Source organism: Lipotes vexillifer, unplaced genomic scaffold (assembly GCF_000442215.2).
Source record: "Lipotes vexillifer unplaced genomic scaffold, Lipotes_vexillifer_v1.1 scaffold710, whole genome shotgun sequence".
Taxonomy (NCBI): Eukaryota; Metazoa; Chordata; class Mammalia; order Artiodactyla; family Lipotidae; genus Lipotes; species Lipotes vexillifer.
Genome location: NW_006789347.1, coordinates 381,962 through 406,695, shown reverse-complemented (window position 1 = coordinate 406,695; position 24,734 = coordinate 381,962). Strand labels below are relative to the sequence as shown.

The window sequence follows — 24,734 nt, the reverse complement described above, 5'->3', positions numbered from 1 at the left end:
CTAATGGCATTCGATTAGTACTTTGGACAGCAGGTAAGACCTATTTCATTTATTCATTAATTTATCCACTTATTCATGTATCAGATATTTATCACACTCCTACCTTTTGAAAAGTACCCAGTGAAAAATGTTCACAGAAAATTTACACTATTTCCTTCCCCACAAAAAAGCAAATCAAACTGTGCAATAAAAAATGTTCAGTATTAAAAGGTCAATCTGAGAACACAAAATAGGGACATGTTTCTTTTCTATAATAATAAAAATGTCTATTCATAAGAAGTATAAATAAGTGTACCAGACCACAAACAGTAAGTCTCTATTTTATAAAACTTTGATATTCATTATAATAGAGGCCATTTAATTTTACAGTACATAACCTTACATTAGAAGGAAATGGCCTTTGTTTAGTAAACAAAATAGCAAGTGAATGACATCTTCTCTCTTGTGTCACTTTAGTTCTACAGATAACATTAAACCTCCAAGAATCAGACTTGAACCAGACTTAAATTAACTAGCAACATTACTGAGTTATTAGGTTAGGTAAATAATAATTATTTTCTAGCAACATTACTGAGTTATTAGGTAATTATTAACCAGCAACATTACTGAGTTACTAGGTTAGGTAAATAATAATTATTTTCATATACAAGTCATAAAACCAGAGACCCGGGGGAAAATATAACCCTCTATAAATTATGTATACATTTAATTTTACTTATTTCTTTAAATCAATGGGTCTGTGACCTAGGATACTATTTGCAAGGTACCATTCTTAAAGATCTGTATCTTATTTGGAAAACATATGTCCAATTAAATGCAAAAAATTGCAGATGAGATCTTGAGGTTACTTTCTTTTATTTTCTTCCATTACAAGAAATATAAGATTAATGTGGGAAAGTGAGAATGCCAGAAGGAGTGGCACTCTGTCTACTCTTGAGTCTGTCACTAGCATAGTTCTCAGCATTTAGTAGGCTCCCAGTAAAAAGAAAACTACGTGTTATGCTTTTATTTGACTCATTATAGTTTGAAGCAGTCATGTTTGAATTACTAGAATTACAGAAAACAGAACATTGGAGAGTGTCTTACAGTCACCTGACTTTATGAGGATAGTAATACTGGAAGATCATTGTTTGATATCTGCACAAATATGAAGTTATCTTTCACTCTTTCTTTCACTTACATATAATGTCTAATATCGCAGCAAATCCTGATGGCTCTACCTTCAACATTCACCCAGAACCGACCACTTCTCATGCTCTCCACCACTACCCTTCTGGTCCAGCTCCCATGGTCTCTCACTTTGATTACTGCAATAGCTCTCTAACTGGTCTTCTCGTTTCTGCACTTGCCCCCTTAGAGTCTATATATTTTTTTTTTTTTTTTTTTGCGGTACGCGGGCCTCCCACTGCTGTGGCCTCTCCCGTTGCGGACCACAGGCTCCAGACGCGCAGGCTCAGCGGCCATGGCTCACGGGCCCAGCTGCTCCGCGGCATGTGGGATCCTCCCGTACGGGGGCACGAACCTGTATCCCCTGCATCGGCAGGCGGACTCTCAACCACTGTGCCACCAGGGAAGCCCCTAGAGTCTATTTTTAAAAAAGAATTCCAACTAATCCTTAAAAAACTTGGGACAGATCAAGTCAGTGCTCAATGGCCCCCATCTCATGAAGACTAAAAGCAAGCCCTTTCCATAACTTACAAGATCTTCCTGATCGGGCCACCACATAACCGTTTAACCTCATTTTCTGTCTCCCTTGTTGGGCTTCTTTGGACATACCTGGCAGGTGCCTATCTCAGGGCTTTTTGTACTTGCTACAAAGTTGCTAAAGTTTTTCTCACTGATATTCACAGGGCTCACTCCTTTTTCTCTTCTGGGTCTTCTCTTACACCTTATATAAAACAGTGCCTGCCCCTACCTTCCCATTCCCTTTAATCCTATTTTGTGACTCTCTATAACATTTCTCACCACGTGGAATATTTTATATTTACTTGCTTATTCTTTTTTAAGTGCATTTATTATCTGCTTCCCCTCTCTTTCGTAAGCTCCGTAAGGGCAGAGTTTTGTTTATTCGCCACTGAAGGGGGAGCAGAATTTGCAGCCCCAAAATACACGTTTTAGGCTTAAGGATTACTTTGAGCTGATTATTTGAGCAGACACAGGAGAAGCTCTGAAAACTGAGTAGTTACCCTTTTTAAGGGAAATTTCCATTTGTAAGGGTGTCTCCCTCTCTACCAGGAAGAGAGGAATAACTAAATCTCTAAAAACTCATCAATGGAGAAAACACCAACTTAAATCTGCATAACAACCTTACCCTTGTTTACTGTGCTTTTCCTGGTAAATTCCAATAACTGGCCACCCCTCTTCCCCAACATCTTTCTTTTGTCTTTAACTGGAGGTGGTATTTAAGGTGGTGGCTTGGGCCATTTCAGGGAGTTACTCAGTTTTCCTGGGTATCTCCCATGTATATAGGAGGTGTACTTCTTATTAAACTTCTGTTTTTCTCCTGTTGATCTGTCTTTCAGTACAGGAGTCTCAGCCAAGAACCTAGAAGGGCAGAGGGAAAATTATTATCCTCCCCTATACTGCTGTAGCCATAGTATCTAGAAGAGTGTCTGGCCCAAACGTACTCAGGGTTGGAAACACATAGCTAAAAGGGTAATGAGAGTAAGGTAGCAAATTGTGGTGAAATGGGCTGGAGATAGAGATGAACCACCTGGAGATTCCTAGGCTTTAATTTTGTTTTTTTCTTCAGGGTGAGGATGTGGACTTGTTGGCAGCAACAAGAACCAATAGAGCCCAATGTTTAAAATATCACATTAAACAAAATCACACAGATGTATAAGTACTCTGTGAATAGTGTCATAAGCTCCACATTACAGCCATTAGTAAGAAAATGAGTGTCTCAGATTCAACAAGGCCCTATCCTATGTAGACAGTGTCATCATTAGAAACTCTGCGGACCATGGTCAAGTGAACTGAGATATCCTGCATTTGCTTTTGCTTTACGTGGCCATCTTCTTCTGAAAAGTTTCTGCATCCTTGGCTAAGTAGACAACTGAATGTAATCTTACAGTGGTATGGACATGAGTCGTCTCTTCCTGCTAAATTGTGAGCTTCTTGAAATGCTGTAGGGATATTTCTTATTGGAGAGCTTGGAGATATCCCTTTCCTACTCAAGTAGCCTTGCAGTGTCTAACCCAAATCAGTGTGTCAGAAAGAGTATTATTATCTTCAATTTATATTGGAAGAGATGAAAGTATAGTAGGTAACTTCATTCATTCATCCATTCAACAAACTTTTACTGAGCACCAAAACTAGATACTGGCAACTGTTCTCTGTATCAAGGAATGAACAAGATAAAGCCAGTATCTTCATGGAGCTTACATTCTAGTTGAGGCAGACAATAAAAAGTAAACCAGTACTTTTTTATGGTTTCTATGTCTACATGTACCACTGTTATACATATATTTATATACACATAGTTGCATATGTAGATATAAATAAAATAGATGTCAGGTCATGATAAGGACTGATGAAAAATGAAGCAGGGTAAAGGTTATAGCGAATGCTGAGGTGGGGGCAGGGAAGGGGTCCAAAGTCACACAGCTGATGTGCTACAGGGCCAGGATTCAAACACAGAGCATTCCAGTGTCAAATTTGTGGGCTTAACCACTATGCTGAAGCTGTTAAACGGCTCTGCAAATGCTAGGCTTCCAGGCTGTTAGAGCTGGCAGTGCAGAAGCAGACAGTCTGACTGGCACAGAGACACTTGAAAAGGGAAACCTGGGAATGAAAAGGCCTTCTCATTGTGCTTTTGAATTTCATCAAATAAAAAACATATTTAAAGATAATTGGACAAAACACCTAGTAATTCTCAATATTAGTGAGGTGAGTCAATGCCCAGTAAATGGCTCAGGCTTGAGTTCTCTAGTTCCATATGTTGATTGCTCTGATCCTGCCACGGAGGCCAGAGAGTAGGAAACAAACATAAAAAACAAAAAAAGCAAGCGAGAAGGTTACGCTTGTTTCTACGTCATCCGTGTTCTAATGGATTCCTCAGAAGCCAGAATTTCTATTTGACTAAGACTAATTAGGAAAAGCTAGCTACTCTAGCATAAATTAGGTTTTACTTTAGAACCTGAATTCAACCAATGGTTACCCAAATGCCTGGGGTAATCATGAACCCAACTCCACGGTTCTGGGCTTAATCTCCTGTCTGTCGTATGGATGTGGTGTGAGCTAGGATTCAAGGAGACTGCACGACCACCTGCAGGAAAGAGTAAACCCACCAGCCCTTCACCAAGGAACTGGGTGGGGATGAATCATCCCAGGAAAATGTGGAGTTAAGACTTGTAAAGCACTCTCTTATCTCTACAACGAGGGTTTCTCTAAATCAGCATTTATTAAATGGTTTTAAGATTTGCTTCATACAAGAAAGTCCACATGGCTGCTTATATTCACAAAAGGGAAGAAACTGAAAAGTGTATCTAACACATAGTTTAAGTGTTTTGCTTAGTTTCACAGCCTTTGTCATTCACTTGATCTAGACTTGGGTCATCCATTCACCAGCTGTATGACATTGGACAAGTTACTTATTTTGATGGCTCAATTTTTTTCTAGTGTGAAATAGAGATAAATGGTCATAGAAATATGAAGACTAAATAAGATAATGAATGTGCTTGCCCAATAGGAATCATTCAATGAATGCGTGGTAGCCATCTTTTAGGGAGCCTGCTCAGTATGTGTCCCATCCTCTGAGAGTTATCCCCTCACACACAGTAACCGGCTCCTGTAAATCTATGTAACAGTCATCCTGCTTTCTTTTCCCTTGTCATTGATTAAAACAGGGATAGACACCTAATATAAACTGCGCCAATCAATTCTTTCTGCCAAGAATTTGAAATGAGACCTCAAAGAGTAATTAATTATCTGCAGATAAGGGGCTTGGAAGGTTGTGACTCAAATGTCACTTGAGGGACCTGTGCACATCGGGGCAGAGGAATGTAGTCTTCAGAGCAAGAGGGAAATGAAGTAGCAACATAGCAAGAAGAAATAATGAAAGACCAAGTGAACACAGAGGGTAAACAGAAAGAGATGCTCCTTTGGTTCCTGCTTCCCAGTTCCTAATTATAATGACTCCCAGAGCTGGCTGAACTTCCTGTCTTTTGAGTTCTGTGAGATAACTCTATTTCCTTCTAATAAATTTCCTATTGCTTAAATTAGCTTAAGCAATTTCTGTTATTTGTAATCAAATAGGCCCTAAGAGAAAATGGTAAACCAACCATTTGTGTTTGTTTAATGTAAAAGATCACTTTTGACATTCTGAACCAGAAATGTACTTAATGTAATTAAGTGAATAAAAGTCAGAAATAATACAGAATGAGGTATAGGCTAATGTTCCTCTATCATTTCTATGTAACATAAGACAAGGCTAGCCCTCACTAAGCCATGAAACAGCGCTCATGTACTCCTATTCCCTTCTTCCCCTCTCTTTCCACTCTCAAGGACTTTCATTCCGTTTACTGGACGGGGCTGAATTCCTGAACAGTATCCTACATATGCTGCATCTTTCCTACCAGTAACCATAAATCAAAACTCATCCGTTCTCTGACCCTTTACCCCAAATCCATCATTTTTGTTTTCTAAGAAGGCAGTTAGATACTCTTGGTACATTAACTCAAGCCAACGTGTTAACTGATTCCAGTATAAGAGAAGGCCTCCTTTTTCATTCCTGGAAACATACATGTGACTTTAGGAAAAAATCCTTGAATTAAAATGAATGAAACTAGCGATAGGAAATTCTGACACTGAATAACGTAGCAGGATGAATAATTTTTAGAAAGGTGTTCCTGTGAATACCAAACTGCTCTAGAAAAAAACAAAGGTTAAACTAGAGGAGGACCATATATTTTTGAGACTTTTAAAATTACAGTCCTCTTTGTACTGTAGCAAAATTGGTTTAGAAGCTAAAAGTAGAGCTTAATATATTCAAAATTATAATCAAATGTTAGAACAAGAAAACCAGTCATAAATGCTTAGTCAACTAACTTGAGATTATCACATTTCTATGCTAATCCTGTGTTTTTAATTAACAGATAAAGCAGAAGGGGGTATCTAAACAATAGTGCACAAAAAATGAAAAAAAATTTCAAGCTCTAATTAAATGGAGAAGCAATAACAAAATACTGCTGCATTTCAGCAACTGTTCATTAAAAAACAACAGAAAACACCTTGGTATGTCTTTCTAAAATTACATTTCACAGGCTTCAGCATCCTCTTCTGTTTTTACTCATGACCATAAAGAGTCCAGATGTTGATTATAAGCTGAGCCATCACACCAAACACCAGCTGGCCTTCTGCGCTGAATCTTCTAATTGGTCAGAAGATGCATTTCTTATGGAAAGCAACTGAGTCCAGTGTAGTGATTCAGAGTGGGGCTCTCAAACCAGAGTGCCAGGATCCACATCCTGGATCTGCCACTTTCTTTTAATATGATCTTGGGCAACATACTCAACCTCCTTAACCATAAGTCTCCTCATGTTACAACAGGCCCAACAACAGTACCCACTGTTGCCTTGAGGATTCACTCATTCACCTTTCAGTGCCAGGCACTGTTTTAGGCTTTTGGAATCCAAAAGTAAACGATATAGGTAAAAATCATTGCCCTCCTGAAGCTTAAGTTCTCATATATTGAATCAAAAGCACTTAATTAGCATAATGCCTGGTACTCAGTAAGTACTCAATAAATGTCAGCTGTTAGGCTCATGAATACTTGATTGAGACAGAACAAAACACTGGAATGGGAATGTGTCATAATGAAGTCAGCACATCTAAGACCTAACAGTGGCCCTGCCACTAATTCTCTAGGTGACCTTTGTTTAATCTTTCTCGGCCTCGATTACTTAATCTGCAAACTGATCTTAAGATCCCTTTTTTAAATATATGGAGGATCATAAGACACAGAAAAGATGAAGGGTTCAAAAACACTGGAGAAAATATGTAGATACATTAAGCACAAGAATACTTTTCCACTACATTCAAAGTTTAAGAAGAACTCAGATGCTAGTCAGTTGCATTTAAAAAATAAAGAAAACTCTCAAAAGAGTTTCCATTTTCAAGGGAAAAATGTAAATGATCAATATCATACCAAATCTTTAGCTTCATGAAATATGAAATCACAAACAACAAAAATAAGATAGAAGTTACATCTTACATTTATCTTAAAAAGTACACATGCTTAAGCCTTATCAGAAATCACTGGATGAAATGATCTTCTTCTGGAACATATGTAAGTGAAATGTAATATTGTCCCTTTCTGGGCAATCTTAGCTTTCTTAAATTGTTTTTCCAATGAAACTTAAAAATAAAATTGGTCCCATACCTACACCTTTTCACAAGATTATACATTTTTCAAGATTCTGTAAATTTTGTTCAAATTACTTTCCTTTTCCAGTTAAAAACCACAGACTTTTAACTGTCTTAAAATTATCTGAATGTATGGCTAGATATTCCCAAGTTTAGCCAAATTAAAGGGTATACACGGCCCTTGGAAAGAAAGACCCTGTTTATCTGGCTCTGCCCAACGTTCCTTGGTATTCCCATTTTGATAGTATTATACTCTTTGTAGTTCCATGATTGTCATGCTTTCTCATGAAAAACATAACTTTGCTTTCAACTTTGCTTCAGCTAGAAAATTCTTTCTCCTTCTATTCAATGATACACTCAAGTCTCACTCAAACAGTATCATCTGCAAAACTTTCCCTGATTACTCCCCACCATAGCTCCCAGACTGACAGGTCATATTAGACCCTCTTGATATTACTCCCATGGTATCTTGTATACATTGTCACTAAACTTATTATCTCTTTGCATTATTATGATTTTCTGTTACATCCATCTGAAGGCAGGGATCATGATTCTCATATTGCTCTCATCCTGGCACAGAATAAGCTAATGTTCATGTTTTTGAAGTGCCAGCAATATCATTGTTCTCAATGGATAAGCAAAACATTTAGCAAACAATAAAATATTTGCAGTCTTATACATTTTCATTTGTAGAGTTATTAATCTTACTCCATAACAAAGAAACATCATTGTGGTAACCAAAAATGAAGAGGAATCAGCACAAGAGTTAAAATAGAAAAAGAAATCATATTCTATAGTATCTCTCCCTAGATACCTTTTCTGGCACTGACAATGACATACAATATCATGAAATGCAGAAATGCTTCCAAGACTCCCAATAGATTATGGTCTTTAACGCAAATACATGGCAATCAAGAGTTTATCCTCCCTTTACTTTCCATGGACAAATAAAATACATGGCACAAAACCAATTTTTAAAAATAAACCCAAATAAAAATAAATCTTGTAGAACTCATCAGCAATAAAACCAGAAACACCGTTACCATTTAAATCTAATATAATGTCAAACCTCAATCCACTTAACATCAAGAATCATCAGGTTTAATACTTTTTCCAGAGTGACAACTAGCAATCTAATAACACGGCACTGTAAGTAAACACACCCCTGCAAAGTTTATCAGTGTACTTCAAATATTTGTATGAAGTACAAGTAGGAAAGAAAATTTCACATTGGCTTATAGAATAATTATAAAGAAAACAGGGTTGATTACAACTAAACTGAAACACAAAATATCCAACAATCTCAAACTATAAGCAGAAATAGTTTCAATTAGAAACTTAGTGTATCAGGAGAACACTCCTGGAAGTGAAATGGAAATTACAACAAGAACGCTTTCCAAAAAAGCATGCCATTTCTTTATGCACTTATTTGTTTCCATTTTATAGCTGTCATACTTGTTTACCTATAATGAAACATTGCCCTGCTCTTCTCATAGTAATCAAAACAATACAACAAAGCTAAAGAAAGAGAATGCATCCCCCAAAAGTTAAGATAATATTCTGGGGAGATGCAATTAGAAATATTTTCAAGTTCTGAGTTCCAGTGACCTCTAATCAGTGAACAGGATAAAATGTATAAGTTCATATAAAATTTAAAGCATATTTAAATTTTTTTGCTTTGATTTGTAGGACAAAGACTTTAGAATTCATAGACTTACATATATTTTGGGATGTCAAGAATGGAGCTTGGGGGCCTTTCTTCATTACTTGAAAAATGAAAGGGAACTTTTAATCACATTTTAGAAACTTTAATTAAATTTTGAAATACCTTATTAGAAATTCTTCCAATGAGGAAAAATACTTTTCACTGTAGTGTATACCATATACATATATAGTATTTATATATTTATGCTACATAAATACATATATGATATTTCTTAGGAGAAAAAACATATAACATGTCTTGAGTATATCTATTAAATATAAATCAATTAAAACTCCACTGCAATTACTACTGCTACCACAGAAATAGTTCCACAGAATGACACAGAGGAACACAGTTCTGTAGAACAAGTCACTTCTATAAAAAATTCAACACAAAGAATGATTTACTTTCTCAATATAGAGTCATGTATTGGTGAGGTACCAAAAAGGAAGAGAAAAAAATTGAATTCATCCAAAAGAACATTTATGTTAAGTTTGAAGAGGAACAAAAGATCACTGGCTAGGGATATCATAAAATTCATCCAGTAATCATGATTAACAAGAGAAATAAGAATAGCAAATAGTTTAGAAGGTATCAGTGGAAGTGATTATAGAAAAATATTATATTGTTGTTATAATATAGCTAGTAAGGAAAATCGTATCAAAAATGTATTTATGAAAATAAAGACAAAAAGAAAATAGTCTACGTGACAGATGACAAATTTGGAGTTTTTGTGTTAATGCTTGTCAGCACCCTGACAGATGTGACTAATCGATCACTGGACTCTTCGTCACTTATCCTGGAATCCTTCTCAATGCACAACACAGACAGCCACTACCAATCACTGAAAGTCGGCACTGAAACCTATTTGTCAAAACTGCTCTAGCAACATTGTTCAAGATGTTCAACGAGGAACCTTACCCCCAGGCAAATTCTAGGATATGTGATCAAGCACGGCTTGACTTTCAAAAATTTGGAAATGCATGAAAATTCTTAAAAACCAAAACGGGAAAATAAAATTACAGCAGATAATGTTATGATTCTGTAAGTGGGATAAATTTTTAAAAGCTAACTGCCATCGGCAATTTAGAATGGTTTCAATTCCACTTAAAAAAATACAATCATCCATTTGCGAGAACAGCAATCACTAAAGGCAGCAAGAAATTGAAACAACAGTTCCCTCAACCACAGCACACCAGAAATTAAAGACTGTTACTGGTAACCGACATTAAAACAGTTTCAAGAATGTGTATTTATTATGGCTTAAAGCTATAAATAGTCTAAGAGTTAAAAAAAAAATCTGAGACATGATAAAAACTGCAGTAGAGAATGTGATACCCAAAGTAGCTTTAACACCTGAGCAATCAAAATTATAGGTTTTCTCTAAATAAATGGCAAAATCCTTAATTGTTACTTTTAACATGAAGTAATGAAATTAGTGATAATGCAATTCTTGTCCAAAATCAATTTTTTTAGTCTTCACAAATATATATTACAATGTGATTTGACCTACAATCATTGAAAGTAAATACAGTCTATATTCATAGAAAGTAAAACAGGAATATGATAGTAGCTTAGTTTTAGTTGAATTTCCAGAAAAATAGTATCCCTATTGAAATGTATTTTAAAACACATGTGACTGTTGAACCATATTTGAAACATAACCCATAATTTTAGTTTCAGAATAAAACTGAACACTAAGCAAAATTTGGGGGGGGGGAATTAAGTAAAAAACATTCATTGAGATCAAATAAATGTATATTTAAGGTACATATAACTTTGTTCTGCTGCAATTCTATGTTGTACAATCTCATAAGAATATGAAGTCAAAGCCTGCATAATGAAGCACATGAGAGAAAAATATACCTCAATAACCAACCAGCTTAAAGTTCACAGTGGTTCAATCTGACAATGAACCCTCCCCATGTTAAACAGTATCATGTGCTGTTTCAAGCAATAAAAACTACACCAAATCCCCCACTTTATTTTGCTTATATACACTTAGCCATATTTAGGATCTGACATGAATTCTGCAAGAGATCTTAATTTGTATTCACACTTAGCAAAAAAAGATTACTTTCAGCTACAAGCAGCTAAAACCACAATCTATAAAGCATTAAAACCAACTTGCTGGTCTTGATGTAACTAGAGAAAGTTTGCTAAAATCTCCTTTGAAATAACTAGTGTGCTCAAATCTTTTACCCTTGGCCAAATTCAGTCATGAATTGTTTTACTAGTAGGATTTTCTGTAACTTCATAAGTAATTTCTTTGAAAAAGGAGAATAAGTAACACATGAAACAATCTTATTTGGCTGTAAGTTTGTAGCTGCTTATATGACTAACTTGTGGTATATCTTATCACTGTGCTATTCATGATTATAATAAAACAAATTTTAATTAGTAAGTCATTGTCTAATGAGGTATACTTACCCCAGGAAGACAGAAAACAAGTGTTTCTGTAAACTAAGTAAGCAACTGTCAAAGAATGCTTTCACACAAAATATGAAAACCAACAAGAAAATACATGTTTTGTGAAAGAAATTCACTGCTTTATGATAGCAAGTATATCAGTTTTCTAATACCCTATTAATAAAACTGGAAAATGTTTTAAAAATATTCTCCTTACCTGTGTATACAGTTTTTACTCTCAAGATAGGCCATACCAGAAGCAGCATCTAATGAAAATTTCACTAATTGTTTGAGTTTTATTTCATCCTTCTTCTTTCTCAGAAAGGAGAGGAAATCACCTCCTAGAAGAATTGACAGATGAACAATGAGACAAGATCATGATGGAAGTCATATTTTTCACCTATTAGAGATACCTGACAGAACAAAAAGCATTACACATTTAACCATAATTTTGCCCATTTCATTTAAGGTGAGGATAAAAGAAAATATGAAAAGAACACATCTTATTAGAAAGCAGACACCATGAATTTTCTTAGATGCAGTTTAAGTACTTTAAGTGCTTCACACTGTATACTACCCTACACATAATAATATTCAAAGTCATACAAAGACAGACTTTCCTCTGTCACAATTTCTCACCAATTTGCCTGGATAAAGTTTTCTAAGAAATTTTATTTTCTCTAATACCAAATAAAAGATTACAATTATTATGAGTTAAAAAAGTAAATGATTAACACCACCATCACTAATAGTAGAGTCAGACAGGAAAAAAAAAGACTATGATTTTGATAAGATTTAGTTCCTGAGTCAGACTGCATTTTTTGTGCATCAAATGAATTCCAGTGATGACTTAGAGAAACTCCATAAAACAGCATGGTCCAAAAAAAATGTAATGCAAGCCACATAGTAATTTTAAATATACCGGTAGCCACATTTTAAAAAGTAACAACAATAAAAAGGTGAAAGTGACTGAAATAGTATGTTTTTTCTTTAGCCCAATATATATTAGCCCCAAAATATTATTAAATCAACATGCATCATTACAAAATTATTAAAATTACAAAATTATTGTGGACATATTTTACGGTTTACCATCCTAAGTCTTTAAAATATGTTGTGTATTTTACATGTATGGGACATCTCAATTTAGATGCAAATTTCCATCTGAAGCATTTGATATGTATTTAGATTTCATCAAATTTACAGTTAAAAAAGTAGATTCACATACCTAGGTTGTTCCAAACATACTTAACCTTTTCTAATAACTGAATCATGTTACTGGAAATTAAATTAAATTTTAAATTTTAAATCAATTAAAATTAAATGAAATTCAAAATTCAGTTTTTTAGAAGCACTAGATACATTTCAAAAATTCAAGAGCTCAGGAGCCACATATGGCCAGTGACAACCATGTTAAATAGGGTAGCCTTAGACTGCATTCACTAACAACAGCATGGCATTAAACAATTTCCTTGTTAATGTACAGTGTAATGTATTGCATTATTAAACAAAACAAAACAAAACCAAGTTAAAGTATATTAGAATGAGTGTTCTCTAAAAACAGTCATCCCTACTTTCTCTTTCTATTAGGCCCTCCGATATTAAGCCAGAATTTTGCAAGAGGGATTGTCTTTTCCTGATGTTTTTCATCCTCTTCACCAGGGATCTAGGCCTCCTTAAATAGAACAACTCTAGAGATGAAGACTTAATGGCTTTTTCTTTAATGAGAATACCTAGAAAATAAACAACTGCCTAACTCTCCTTAGAAAGTTCTTTTTCTAATCTCTTCTCCTATTCACAAATCAGTATTACAGAAATTTAGGTGGACTATTTGCAAAATCACTAAGCTATATGCGTTAAAAATAATCTTAATGGTGTCAGATAATTTACTTTTTTTCCTGTTCTTTTAAAGAGAATATCAAATTTATTACTATGAACATTACTGAAATAGCTTCTATCAAGCTTGACTTAATTTTCTGAAACAAAAACACCTAAATGCAACAGTAAACAGCAAAATTACCACTAATTTCTCAACTTTAATAGGTACAAAAAATGTCTATTAAAATGGACTTGAAATCAATATTTAGTTCAAGTTACTTCCTGGACCAATATTCACATATATTAGTTATTTTGTTAGATATACATTGGCCTAGTTTAGAAAAAGTGCACCCTTCTGGTCTTGAAACCACATAGCATTTTTTCTAAGCTACGGGAATAATTTTCAAATGAAAAAATCTTTTCTGCAATTTGACTAAAGCATATGACATAACCCCAGTGTTCTGCGGAATCCTAATATTATTTCTTTCCAAAACTAGCTCTCATTCAGCACTTTTCCTTCTGCCTCCTGCTCTTTTTAAACTAGTCTTTCACATAATCCTCTTCATACCCCCAATCCCCGGCCCAGCCTGTAAACCCTGTGAAGAGAACTGCGCTTCTGTTGTTCAGCATGCTAATTTCAGTGCCCACCACAGGATGTCTAGCATGTAATAATACCTCAATAAGCATGAAGACAAGCTACCCATGAAATTTTTTATTAATTTTAAACATTTCTTCCTTAGCTTCTCTCCAATGGTTAGAACTATGCTTTTCAAGTACTTGTTAAATGTTAAAATAATGTTTAGAAAAGGATGACATTACATCGCTTATCAATGGCACCTGACAGATGCCGTAAAATTCTTTAGATTCCAACAATAAAACTTAGTACATTTAAGACTGAGCTCATCTTGATAGATGCTTCTGTAACACCACTGCCTTACAAACTGCATCATTTAAAAAAATAATTTGCAAAGAAGCAATCCTCAATAGATAAGACTGTAAACCAACAAATGCACACTAGATTAATAAGCAAAGACAACACTTAAATAGAATTAAAGAATGGCTGAAAAGTGATGCCAAGTCAATAAAGATAAAGTACTAGGAAGGTAGAGTTAGATACAGCTATCAGAATACTGTGACACAGCCAAAGATACAGTCAAAGGGTATCTGATTGTCTCTTAGTTAATCCAAGACTATTTCTACCTTAGAGAAATTTCTTGCTTAAAATCACTAAATCATTAAAGTAAATTTTAAATTTATTTCCAATTTATAGTTATTCATGCCACAGACACAGTGATCCTAAGTAAAGTAGCAGAGCTGCACCATTCCACAGCCCTAGTCAGCTTCCTGCAGAACACTGTCAAGAAGCAAGGTCTTCAGGAAAAAAATTAAATAATTAGCATTCAGTACGGAAAGCCTAAGCCTTGGGCGAGTGTAGCCATTAAGGACCCTGAAGCAAAAAGTAAACTCTCCAAAGGACAGACTATGAGACTAAAGCTAGGATACCAAGAAAATAATTCAGACTGGGCCAGAAACACTTCCTGGGGACTTTACCTGATTATTATCATTTAGTGAAGAAGAACTGGAGACTGACCTCAGATGATATGATCTTTAGTGTTCACTGTGAGGTTACTATAGAAGATAGTGTCTGTTTCTTTGAACTCATTCTTTTGTCATTTTCACTGTGGCAGTTTAAAGAACCTCTCTGAGAATGTGTGATACATACAATAATCATATGTGCAGCACATGTGTATATATGTTTGTATATGTATGCGTGTATGTGTGTAGCTGGAGTACCCCACCTGACCACTGCAATAAGATGGTGGTGTTCATAACTGGGTAAAACAAGATAATAACTCCCCCTTTGTAACTCTGTCTTACCAAAGCTTATTTCTGTATGGCACATTAAACCAAGACAGGATGGATTATTTTCTAGAATTCTTCACCAGTGATGAATTTCTAAGACAATTCTTAGCATGTTTTTATAGCCAACTTTTAGTTTACTAACGAGACAGCATTACATGGTGAAAGGAACATGGATATTGAAGTCGTGCTGATCTAGGTCTGATTGAAATGGAGCAGGCCCTATGGTCCTTGCCTCACCCCCCTCGCCCCATGTCCTCAGCCTGCCTTTTGTCTGTGGAAAAACTTTAGCTAAAGAATAAGTTTAATCAGAGAAGTGAGAAAATGCAGAAACAGAGGAAAACAGTCACAGGAGACCAAATAATAATAGTTTAGTCATTAAGCATAGTCGAGGACCTTTAGTTCCTCCTTAAGGGCTGTAGATAAGATTCTGAGCCTTATCCTGTGAGCTGTCTTATAGATACTGAAACCGCCACCAAGTGGAAGAAGTTAACTACATGATGGCTAGGCTGTGGCCATGACATAAGCTGCCGCAATACCGAGAATTGGCCTCAAAGAAATGGAAACAAACCGAGCCTGGAACTGAAGATTAACTGTACCTAGGACAATCAAGATGACACTGTCAGACTACCAATGACCAATTTCAGGATGACTGTCAGAGCTGACTGTATTGTTTCCGCATGTAGCCCCCTCCCTCTGTCTATAAAAGCTCTTGCCCTCTGATTGTCGGGGCGGCAAGTGGGGGAAGTCGGCCTTTGGACAGGTGTCCACCCCCGCCTCCACCCTGGTTGCCGGCATCCAAAATAAAGCAAACTTTCCTTTCCCCCAACTTGGCCTCTTTATTGGCTTTTGAGCGGCGAGCAGCTGGACCCCACTTTCGGGTACCTGATTAGCTATGTGACCTGGGGTAAGTTGTTCAATCTCTCTAAACTTCTTTAAAACAAAAGGATTAATTCCTTTTATTTCTCAAGATGGTTTTGAAGACTAAAATGTATCTAAAGCACTAAGCATATGCCTAGCACATGGTACACACAATAAACACTACAACTTATCATTATTTTTGTTGAAGTTATTTTGCATATAAAATAAGGAAGAGTTGTAGCAGGGACTGGTTGTTTGTCGCACAACATCAATTTTCCCTCATTCATCTCAATTTCCTTTAGGAGACTGCCCTTCTCCCATTTTGGAAAGTATTTACCTCACCTCAACAATAAAGGTGATCCTAGATTCGCTTAACCCGATCAATGGAGTCCATTTCCCAGTGACTGGCTCGGGGATAGGCACATAGTTTAATTTAGGCCACTGAGATACAAGGAGATACTTTAAAGGGTGAAATAAACTTTTTTTTTTTTTTGAGAGAAGTACCAGGAAAGAAGCATTCTCTGCAAGTGGAAGTGTACAGGACAGCACGTAGCACCACAAAGACTGGCAGCCTTGGGATGAAGCTATCACCATGGAAAGCAGAAAGAGTAAAGGAAAAAGAATACTTTTTGATGACATGTTTGATCCACTGGATCACATACTGCGTCAAGAGTGATTTCCCTCTAGATTTTCCAATTAAGTGAACGAATAGCTCTAAGTTTTTTGATATACATCCCGTATTGGCACTCAAAGATTCCTTATGGATAAAATAGTATCTATATTAGAAGACCTTGAGAATTAAAAAGATAATATATACATATATATGTGTGTGTATATATATATACACACACATATATATATATAAATGTCTGGAACAATTAGGAAATAATAAATAGAAGTGCTTTATTTTGTTTGCAGCCAACTTTTAGTAAGAGGATAAAAGACCATTTTATTCTCAGCAGCTCTTTCTTACTCTGTGCTGTGAAAATCTGATCCTACCCATTCTTTCAGTATTAATGGGACTCTGAGGAACTGATCATATTAAACAAACTCGGAGAGATTATTATGTAAACAGCATACTAATTTATCAATTTGTCATTTGAGAAAAGGGGTCATCAGGGCCATACCACTAATGACTTCTTGTCATTGAATCATGTAGAGATCTTAATTTATCTTCAAACAACTTCAAAGGTTATTAAACTAAGATATTAGTCCCTAGTGATATATAAAATGTATAATTCATTACCCTTGTTTTTTGGGTTATCAATTTATTCCTGAGAAGTTTTGTTTAGTTGTATTCACTTATACATTTAAAATAGGATCATAATCAAAGCAACTATTAAATTATAGAGAGCTCTTATGGGGGCTCCATTTAGGTCATTGTTCAGAATTCTTATTTAAAACAAAAAAAAACTTTAGTTTAAGTCAATAGAGTTTTGACTGTTAGCCAGCCCATCAAAAATAAGGGGAAAAAATCTATATGATAATCATAAACAATGAATGCTGATTCAACTTTTACCCAATGAGACACAGAATAGGTTTTATATAATAGGAGGTAAGCCAAAACAAGTTCTTGAAGAAGAAAGGATCCATCAAACACTGAAGCAGAGAATATTGACTGGTACATGTAGGTTATACTTAGGAGAGACGGATTTCACAGAAAGAGAGATTAGCCGGGAGAATGTGCGAGTTGTTAATCGAGGTGATGAGGACTTATACTAAGAATTATCCACTCCCCCCCCCCAAAAAAAAGACAAAAGCATTAGATCCGAAAAGACTCTGTACTAAACCTAGACATGGGTCAGTTTGTGGAGAAAGATGAGAAACATGAAACACTGAAAAACTGGAAGTGACTCCAAGAATATACCTGGCTTTTCTGATACCATCATGCTCTTTTTAAAGACGCACCTTATGAACAGCTTGCTACCTAAGTAACGTAGTTCGGCTGGGCCAAAGGCAGAGCCGAGTGTGTGGTTTTCCCAGTTTAGATTAATACATGACATTAGTCTTTTCAGATGAGGTTTCCTAATACCCATGCTCTGCCAGCACTGCAGAGTACCGGGACCTTTTGCACTTCTCCTTTGTAGATGATCTCCGAGAACATAACTCCCTAACGGTCATGATAACAGTTCTATGAAATAAAAGAGTGCATTTCACAGTATTTTTAACTTGCTGGTTCAAGGGGCACCAGCTATAATCTTGCTAGACATTATGTAGTCTGCCAGGACAGAGTCAACTTTCACAAACCATCAGAATGTCAGTTTCCAGAAAGTACTTTGGAGATAATCAGCTTTTTCATATTGTGGGGGAAGGAACTGAATCAACCTGACTTTTATTCTTAAGGTGGTGATTTTGGTGATATAATTGAAATTCTAAGGCAAGTGTCTGCAAACTATGGCCTAGAGGCCAAAGTCAGCCCACTGCCTGTTTTTGTAAATAAAGTTTTACTGGCAAACCACCACACTCGTTCATTTACGTACTATCTACAGATGCTTTCAAGCTATGATGCCAGAGTTGTGACAAGAAACTGATGCCTAAACATTTTACTATCTGGCCCTTTATTGAAAAAGTTTGCTGACTCTTCTTTCAAGATATTACTCAGTATTCCACATAGCTGTAGTCCCTTTCATTCAAAGGTTCTTATGATTGCTTTGGCTATTTTGAACCAAGATTTTACTTTTCATTGTGTGTTTTTTGCATGAGGGCTCAATAGTGCTACTTTTTAATGCTAAAAAAGGAAGCTGAAAAGGTAGAGTCACCAATTAATTTTGTGTCCTAAGGCTGACACACATAGTTACACACAAAAACACACAGAGCGAGATCACAAATCCCCCACCATCCTCCCCAGCCACAACGCACTGTCTGCCACCAAGACAAAGAAATTCCACAGTCCGTCTCTCCCTGCTTTCAGGCCAAACGACTTACTTTACTATTTGTGGCTTCTTATGCCCCTCAAAGCTGCCTTTATATAAAATATAAAGAATGGACAAGAAGATCAGGTGTATAAAGATGCTGGAACACCCTTTAAATACTTAGATGCTACAATGGCATTTTTTCTAAATAAAAAATTCAATGGAATGCTTATTTTGATATCTCTATCTAGTACAGGAAAAATGCAGAGAAAAAGAAAAAGGCATCAATTCAAGCTTCCTTAGATTTTTAAAGAGGTGTGGGATAAAAAGACAAATCCAAAAGTACGTTTACATTCAATAAGGGAAAAATGTTTATAAAAGCTAGCAATATTTTTAGAAATTGAATTTATCATAGGCTAGATATTTTAGAAACATTATATTCCCCAAATCAATGATATCAGTGACTACTTTATTAAGACCTATTACATAATATTGTTACCTAAAATAATTAGAAACATATATTTATATCTTCACATTTACGCATTTTTGTTGGATATGGTCAGAATTTATGCAAAGGTTTTGATCAGAAATACATTCACAAGTTATAAAACTTTCTATCAAAATAAAAATTATTACTCTAAAATATACTTTTAAAGAACAAATTGCAGCAAAGAGTTTGGAATGTCAGTATTAAGGAAAGATCAGAAAAAAAAGTCTCCTTTTTCACTTTTTAGAAAGTTGTGGCAAAAAAACTCAAATTTATCCTCGTAATTTTAAGCGTATAGTATAATACTGTTAACTATATTCACAATATTGTACAACAGAGCTTTAGAACCTTCTCATCTTGCATGACTGAAACTCTACGTACCTAATGACCAACTCTGTTTCCCTCTCCAAACAGCCCATGGCAACCACCACCCTATTTTCTGTCTCTATGAGTTTGATTACTTTAGATACCTCATATAAAGTGGAGTTATACAGTATTTGTCTTTTTGTGATTGGCTTATTTCACCTAACATAATGTCGTCAAGGTTCATCCATGTTGCAGATTTTGACAGGATTTTCTTCTTGCTTTAAGGCTGAAGAATATTCCATTGTATGTACATTTTCTTAATACAGTCACCCAATGATGGACATGTAGGCTGTTTCCACCTCTGGACTACTGTGAATAATGCTGCAATGCATGTAGGTGTGCAAATATCTCTTCAAGATCCTGTTCCATTCTTTTGGATATATACAGAGAAGGTGAATTGGTGGATCATTATTGGAGTTCTATTTTTAATTTTTTGAAGAATCTCCATGCTCTTTTCCATAGTGGCTGTCCCAAGTTACCAACAGTGCACAAGGCATTCAAATTCTCCACATCCTTGCCAACACCCATTATTTTCTGGGTTGTTTGTCTTGTTTTTTGATAGTGACCATCCCAGTGGGTGTGAGGTAATATCTCTTTGTGGTTTTGATTTGCATTTTCCTGATGATCAGTGATACTGAGCATCTTTTCATATGCTTGTTGGCTATTTGTTTATCTCTTTAGAAAAATGTATATTTAAGTCCTTTGCCCATTTTTTAATTGAGATATTTGGGTTTTTGTTATTGAGCTACAGGCATTCTTTATATATTCTGGATATTAACCCTTTATCTGATATGATTTGCAAATGTTTTCTCCCCCATGCTGTAGGTTGCTTTTTCACTCTGTTGACTGCTTCCTTTGCTGTGCAGAAGATTTTAAGTTTGATGTAGTATCATTTTATGTGTGTATATTTTTCCTTTAGTTGCCTGTGCTTTTGGTGTCATATCCAAGAAATCATTGCCCATTTCAATGCCATTACATTTTCCCCTATTATTTCTTCTAGGAGTTTTATAGTTTCACATCTTACATTTAGGTCTTTAATCCATTTTCAGTTAACTTTTGTACAAGTGTAAGATAAGCGTCCATCTTCACTCAATTGCAAGTGGATATACAGTTTTCCCAATACTGTTTATTGAAGAGACTATTCTTTCCCATTCTGTAGTCTTGTCACCCTTGTCAAAGATCATTTGACTGTATATGTTAGGGTTTACTTCTGGGATCTCTATTTGGTTCCACTGGTCTATCTGTCTGTGTTTGTGCTGGTATCATATTGTTTTGATTACTGTAGCTTTGTAATAGGTTTTGAAATCATGAAGTATGAAGCCTCTAAATTTTTACTTCTTTCTCAATAGTATGGTTTGGCTATACTGGGTCCTTTGATGTTCCATGTGAAGTTTAGGAATTTTTTTTTCTATTTCTGCAAAAAATACCATTGGGACTTTGTAGGGAGTACATCATATCTGTAGATTGCATTGAGTAGTATGAACATTTTAACAATATTAAGTCTTCCAATTCATAAACACAGGATGTCTTTCCATTTTTTTGCGTGTCAATTTCTTTCAGCAATGTTTTATAATTTCAGTGTACAAGTCTTTCACTTCCTCAGTTAAGTTTATTCCTACACAATTTATTCTTTTTGATGCTATTGTGAATGGGATTATTTTCTTAATTTCCTTTTAGGATTGTTCATTATTATTGTATATATTATTGTATAATAACACAACTGCTGTTATAGGATTTCCAGTACTATGTTAAATAGAAGTGGTAAGAGTGGGTACCTTTAACTTGTTCCTGACCTTAGAGGAACAAGCTTTCAGTTTTTCACCACAGAGTATGATGTTAGCCCTGAGCTTTTTTCCATATGATCTTTATCATGTTGAAATAATTTTTTTATTCCTAGTTTATTGAGTGTTTTTATCATGAAAAGGTGTTGAATTTTGTCAAATATTTTTCTTGCATCAGTTGAGATGATCCTGTGACTTTTGTTGTTTACTCTGTTAATGTGGTATCTTACATTTATGGATTTTCATATGTTGAATCACCCTTGTATCATATTTACACATAAAACACACTTACACTGAGATCACAAATTTCCTTCTACCCTCCCCATCCAATGTCTGCTACTTATGCAAAGTCTAACTGACTGTTTCTGTCTCTACTTTCATGTCAAATACTAACTGCCATCCTCACTCATCAGAGAACAAAATATACACATTTTAAAATTGCTCATCAGAAATCTGAGGTAGCATACAGCAGAAACTCTTCTGACTTCCTGGCTCACTGTCAATAACACTTGATTCTTTAGATGAACCACACGTCTCAGTACAGGTATCTTTCTGTAGTGCTTCTCTCTGTAAGAGATCATTCATTTCTGAAGGAGCTCTTGATCATTTCATCCACCTGGGGCTATCTTAACTGTCTATAATTCACCTTCAACTGCACTGGCTGAATAAAGAGGGGATTGTCTGAAATCAGAATATCCTTTAAAACAGCAACAAAAACCAAAATACTTAGAAATACTTTTAGACAGGGATGTGTTACACTTTTACACTAACAACTACAAAACACTGTTGAGAAATTAAAGAAGTGCAAATTAAATGGAACAATATACCCAGTCCATGGATTGGAAGATTAATATTGAGTGTTAAGAGTCCATTCTCCCCAAACTGATCAAGTGCAATCCCAACCAAGTTCCAAGCAGGCTTTTTGGTTTGATTTCACAAGCTGCTTATAAATTTTTACATGGAAATGCAGAAGATCTAGAATAGAGAATAATGATGAAAAAAAGGGCAAATTGGGAAGAGACAGACTACCCAATTTTAAGAATTACTATAAAGTTACAGTCAAGGGAGTATGTTTTGGCTTCAGGATAATCAAGTAGATCAACGGTACAGAACAGAGTCGAGAAATAAACCCACCTACTTATGACCGATTCATATACTACATAAGACACCAAAGCAGTTCAGTGGGAAAAGGAAATTCTGGTAAAAAATTCATATACCATTTTAAAGAAATGGTAGTGGAAGAACTCGATAACTGTCTTGGAAAAACAGACCCCAATCTCTACCTCACACCTACACAAAATTAATTTCAAGTGATCTACAGACCTAAAGTTTAAAGCTCTGAGAAGGAAACAGAGGAAATACCTTTGTGATCTTGGTAAAGGTGAAGATTTTTTAGAACTTAGAAAGCAGTAACCATAAAGAGAAAGAAAGAGAGAGACAGAGAGAGAAAGGCATACATACATCATTATAAAAAGTGAACAGGGACTTCCCTGGTGGTCCAGTGGTAAAGAATCCACTTTCCAATGCAGGGGACATGGGTTCAGTCCCTGGTCAGGGAACTAAGATCCCACATGCCGTGGGGCAACTAAGCCCACATGCCACAACTACTGAGCTTGCACGCCTCAACAAGAGAGCCTAAGTGCCACAAACTACAGAGCCCGCACGCTCTGGAGCCTGTGCGCCACGACTAGAGAGAAGCCCGAGCACCGCAAGAGACTGAGTGCCACAACGAAAGATCCCGCACGCCTCAACGAAGATACCGTGTGCTGCATGGGATGATCCCGTGTGTGGCAACTAAGACCCGATGCAGCCAAAAAAATAAGGAAAATAAATAAAATTTAAAAAAATAAACATTAAAAGAAAAGTGAACAGCTACTCTGTAATAACCTAAATGGGAAAAGAATTTGAAAAAGAATAGATACACGTATATATATGAGTGAATCACTTTGCTGTACACCTGAAACTAACACAACATTGTTAATCAACTTTATTCCAATATAAAAATTAAAAAAAAAAAAGTGAAGAGGTAAGCCAAGGAATTGACTTTTTCTTTAATTTAAAATAAAAACCATTTTCATTATGGTTAAAAAAATACATAAAATTTAGCATCTTTACTATTTTTAAGTATATAGTTCAGTAGTGTCTCCCTCTGAGATAAAGGTTTGATTACATTTATACAAAGAACAGCCAAAACTAATCTATAAGTCAGGAAAATGGTTACCATGGGAGTATACTTTGTGATAATTTGAGCTCTACAATTTGTGTACTCTTCTGTGTTATATTTTGTTTGATCTAGTACTTCACCCTATTTATAAGCTAATAAGTTAGACTGTTACTTTATCGTGGGTCAGAGATGAAGACCTTTATTACTCACAGCACAGCATGGGGGTGTTGTGGATAAGCCAGATGGATGCCTGCACACAGAGAAGGATGTGTTTCAGGAGAAGAACAATGAGTTTGGGAAAGCTGCCGTTTTATAGCAGGCAGTAAGCAAGTCTGCTCTTTGTCTGAGAGGGAGACACTACCTTATCCCTAGAAGCTGCTCACAAGAAACACATCCCTGAGAAACAGCCTAGGTAAAGATAAGTCAGGGCCTTGCATTCTTGACATACCCAGTAAGATGAGTAGGAATGCAAGAGATCAATGGAAGAGTACCTCTCAACATACGTTAATAAAAAGCTTACTAGATTTTTTTAATACCAAAAATACGTAGATCAGAGGAAGGTCATAAATACAACAAGATTTCAGCAAGTCATTTGACTCATCATTATAATCACTTGGTAGAAATGGAGATGAAGTGAGCTAGACAGAATTATAGCTAAGCGGATCTGTAGGTTGAACAATGATAGCCATGGAATCTTGATTTAAGGATTGATGGAGATTTGTCAGGAAGTGATCAAGTATGACCTGGAATTCCATGCTTAATCCTCTCATTTTCAAAAATTTCAGCAAGAATTTGGATGAAGACACAAAAGGCATGTTACATGTAGTACAAAAAAGTTAAGTGAACTTGTTCTAATAATCTGACAAAAAGAATTCTGAGGGCTTCCCTGGTGGCACAATGGTTGAGAGTCCGCCTGCCGATGCAGGGGACGCGGGTTCGTGCTCCGGTCCGGGAAGATCCCACATGCCGCGGAGTGGCTGGGCCCGTGAGCCATGGCCGCTGAGCCTGCGCGTCCGGAACCTGTGCTCCGCAACGGGAGAGGCCACAACAGTGAGAGGCCTGCGTA

General features: G+C 35.8%; 1 protein-coding gene across 2 annotated transcripts in view; it reads right to left on the bottom strand.

The window, feature by feature from the left end:
* Positions 1–24,734, bottom strand: part of FER (FER tyrosine kinase) — a 474,424-nt gene that overhangs the window by 86,767 nt on the left and 362,923 nt on the right. For both annotated transcript variants that reach the window (XM_007462584.1, XM_007462585.1), the window contains one exon: positions 11,697–11,820. In XM_007462584.1, coding sequence (XP_007462646.1) covers positions 11,697–11,820 — 124 coding nt within the window. The remainder of the gene's footprint in view (positions 1–11,696; positions 11,821–24,734) is intronic.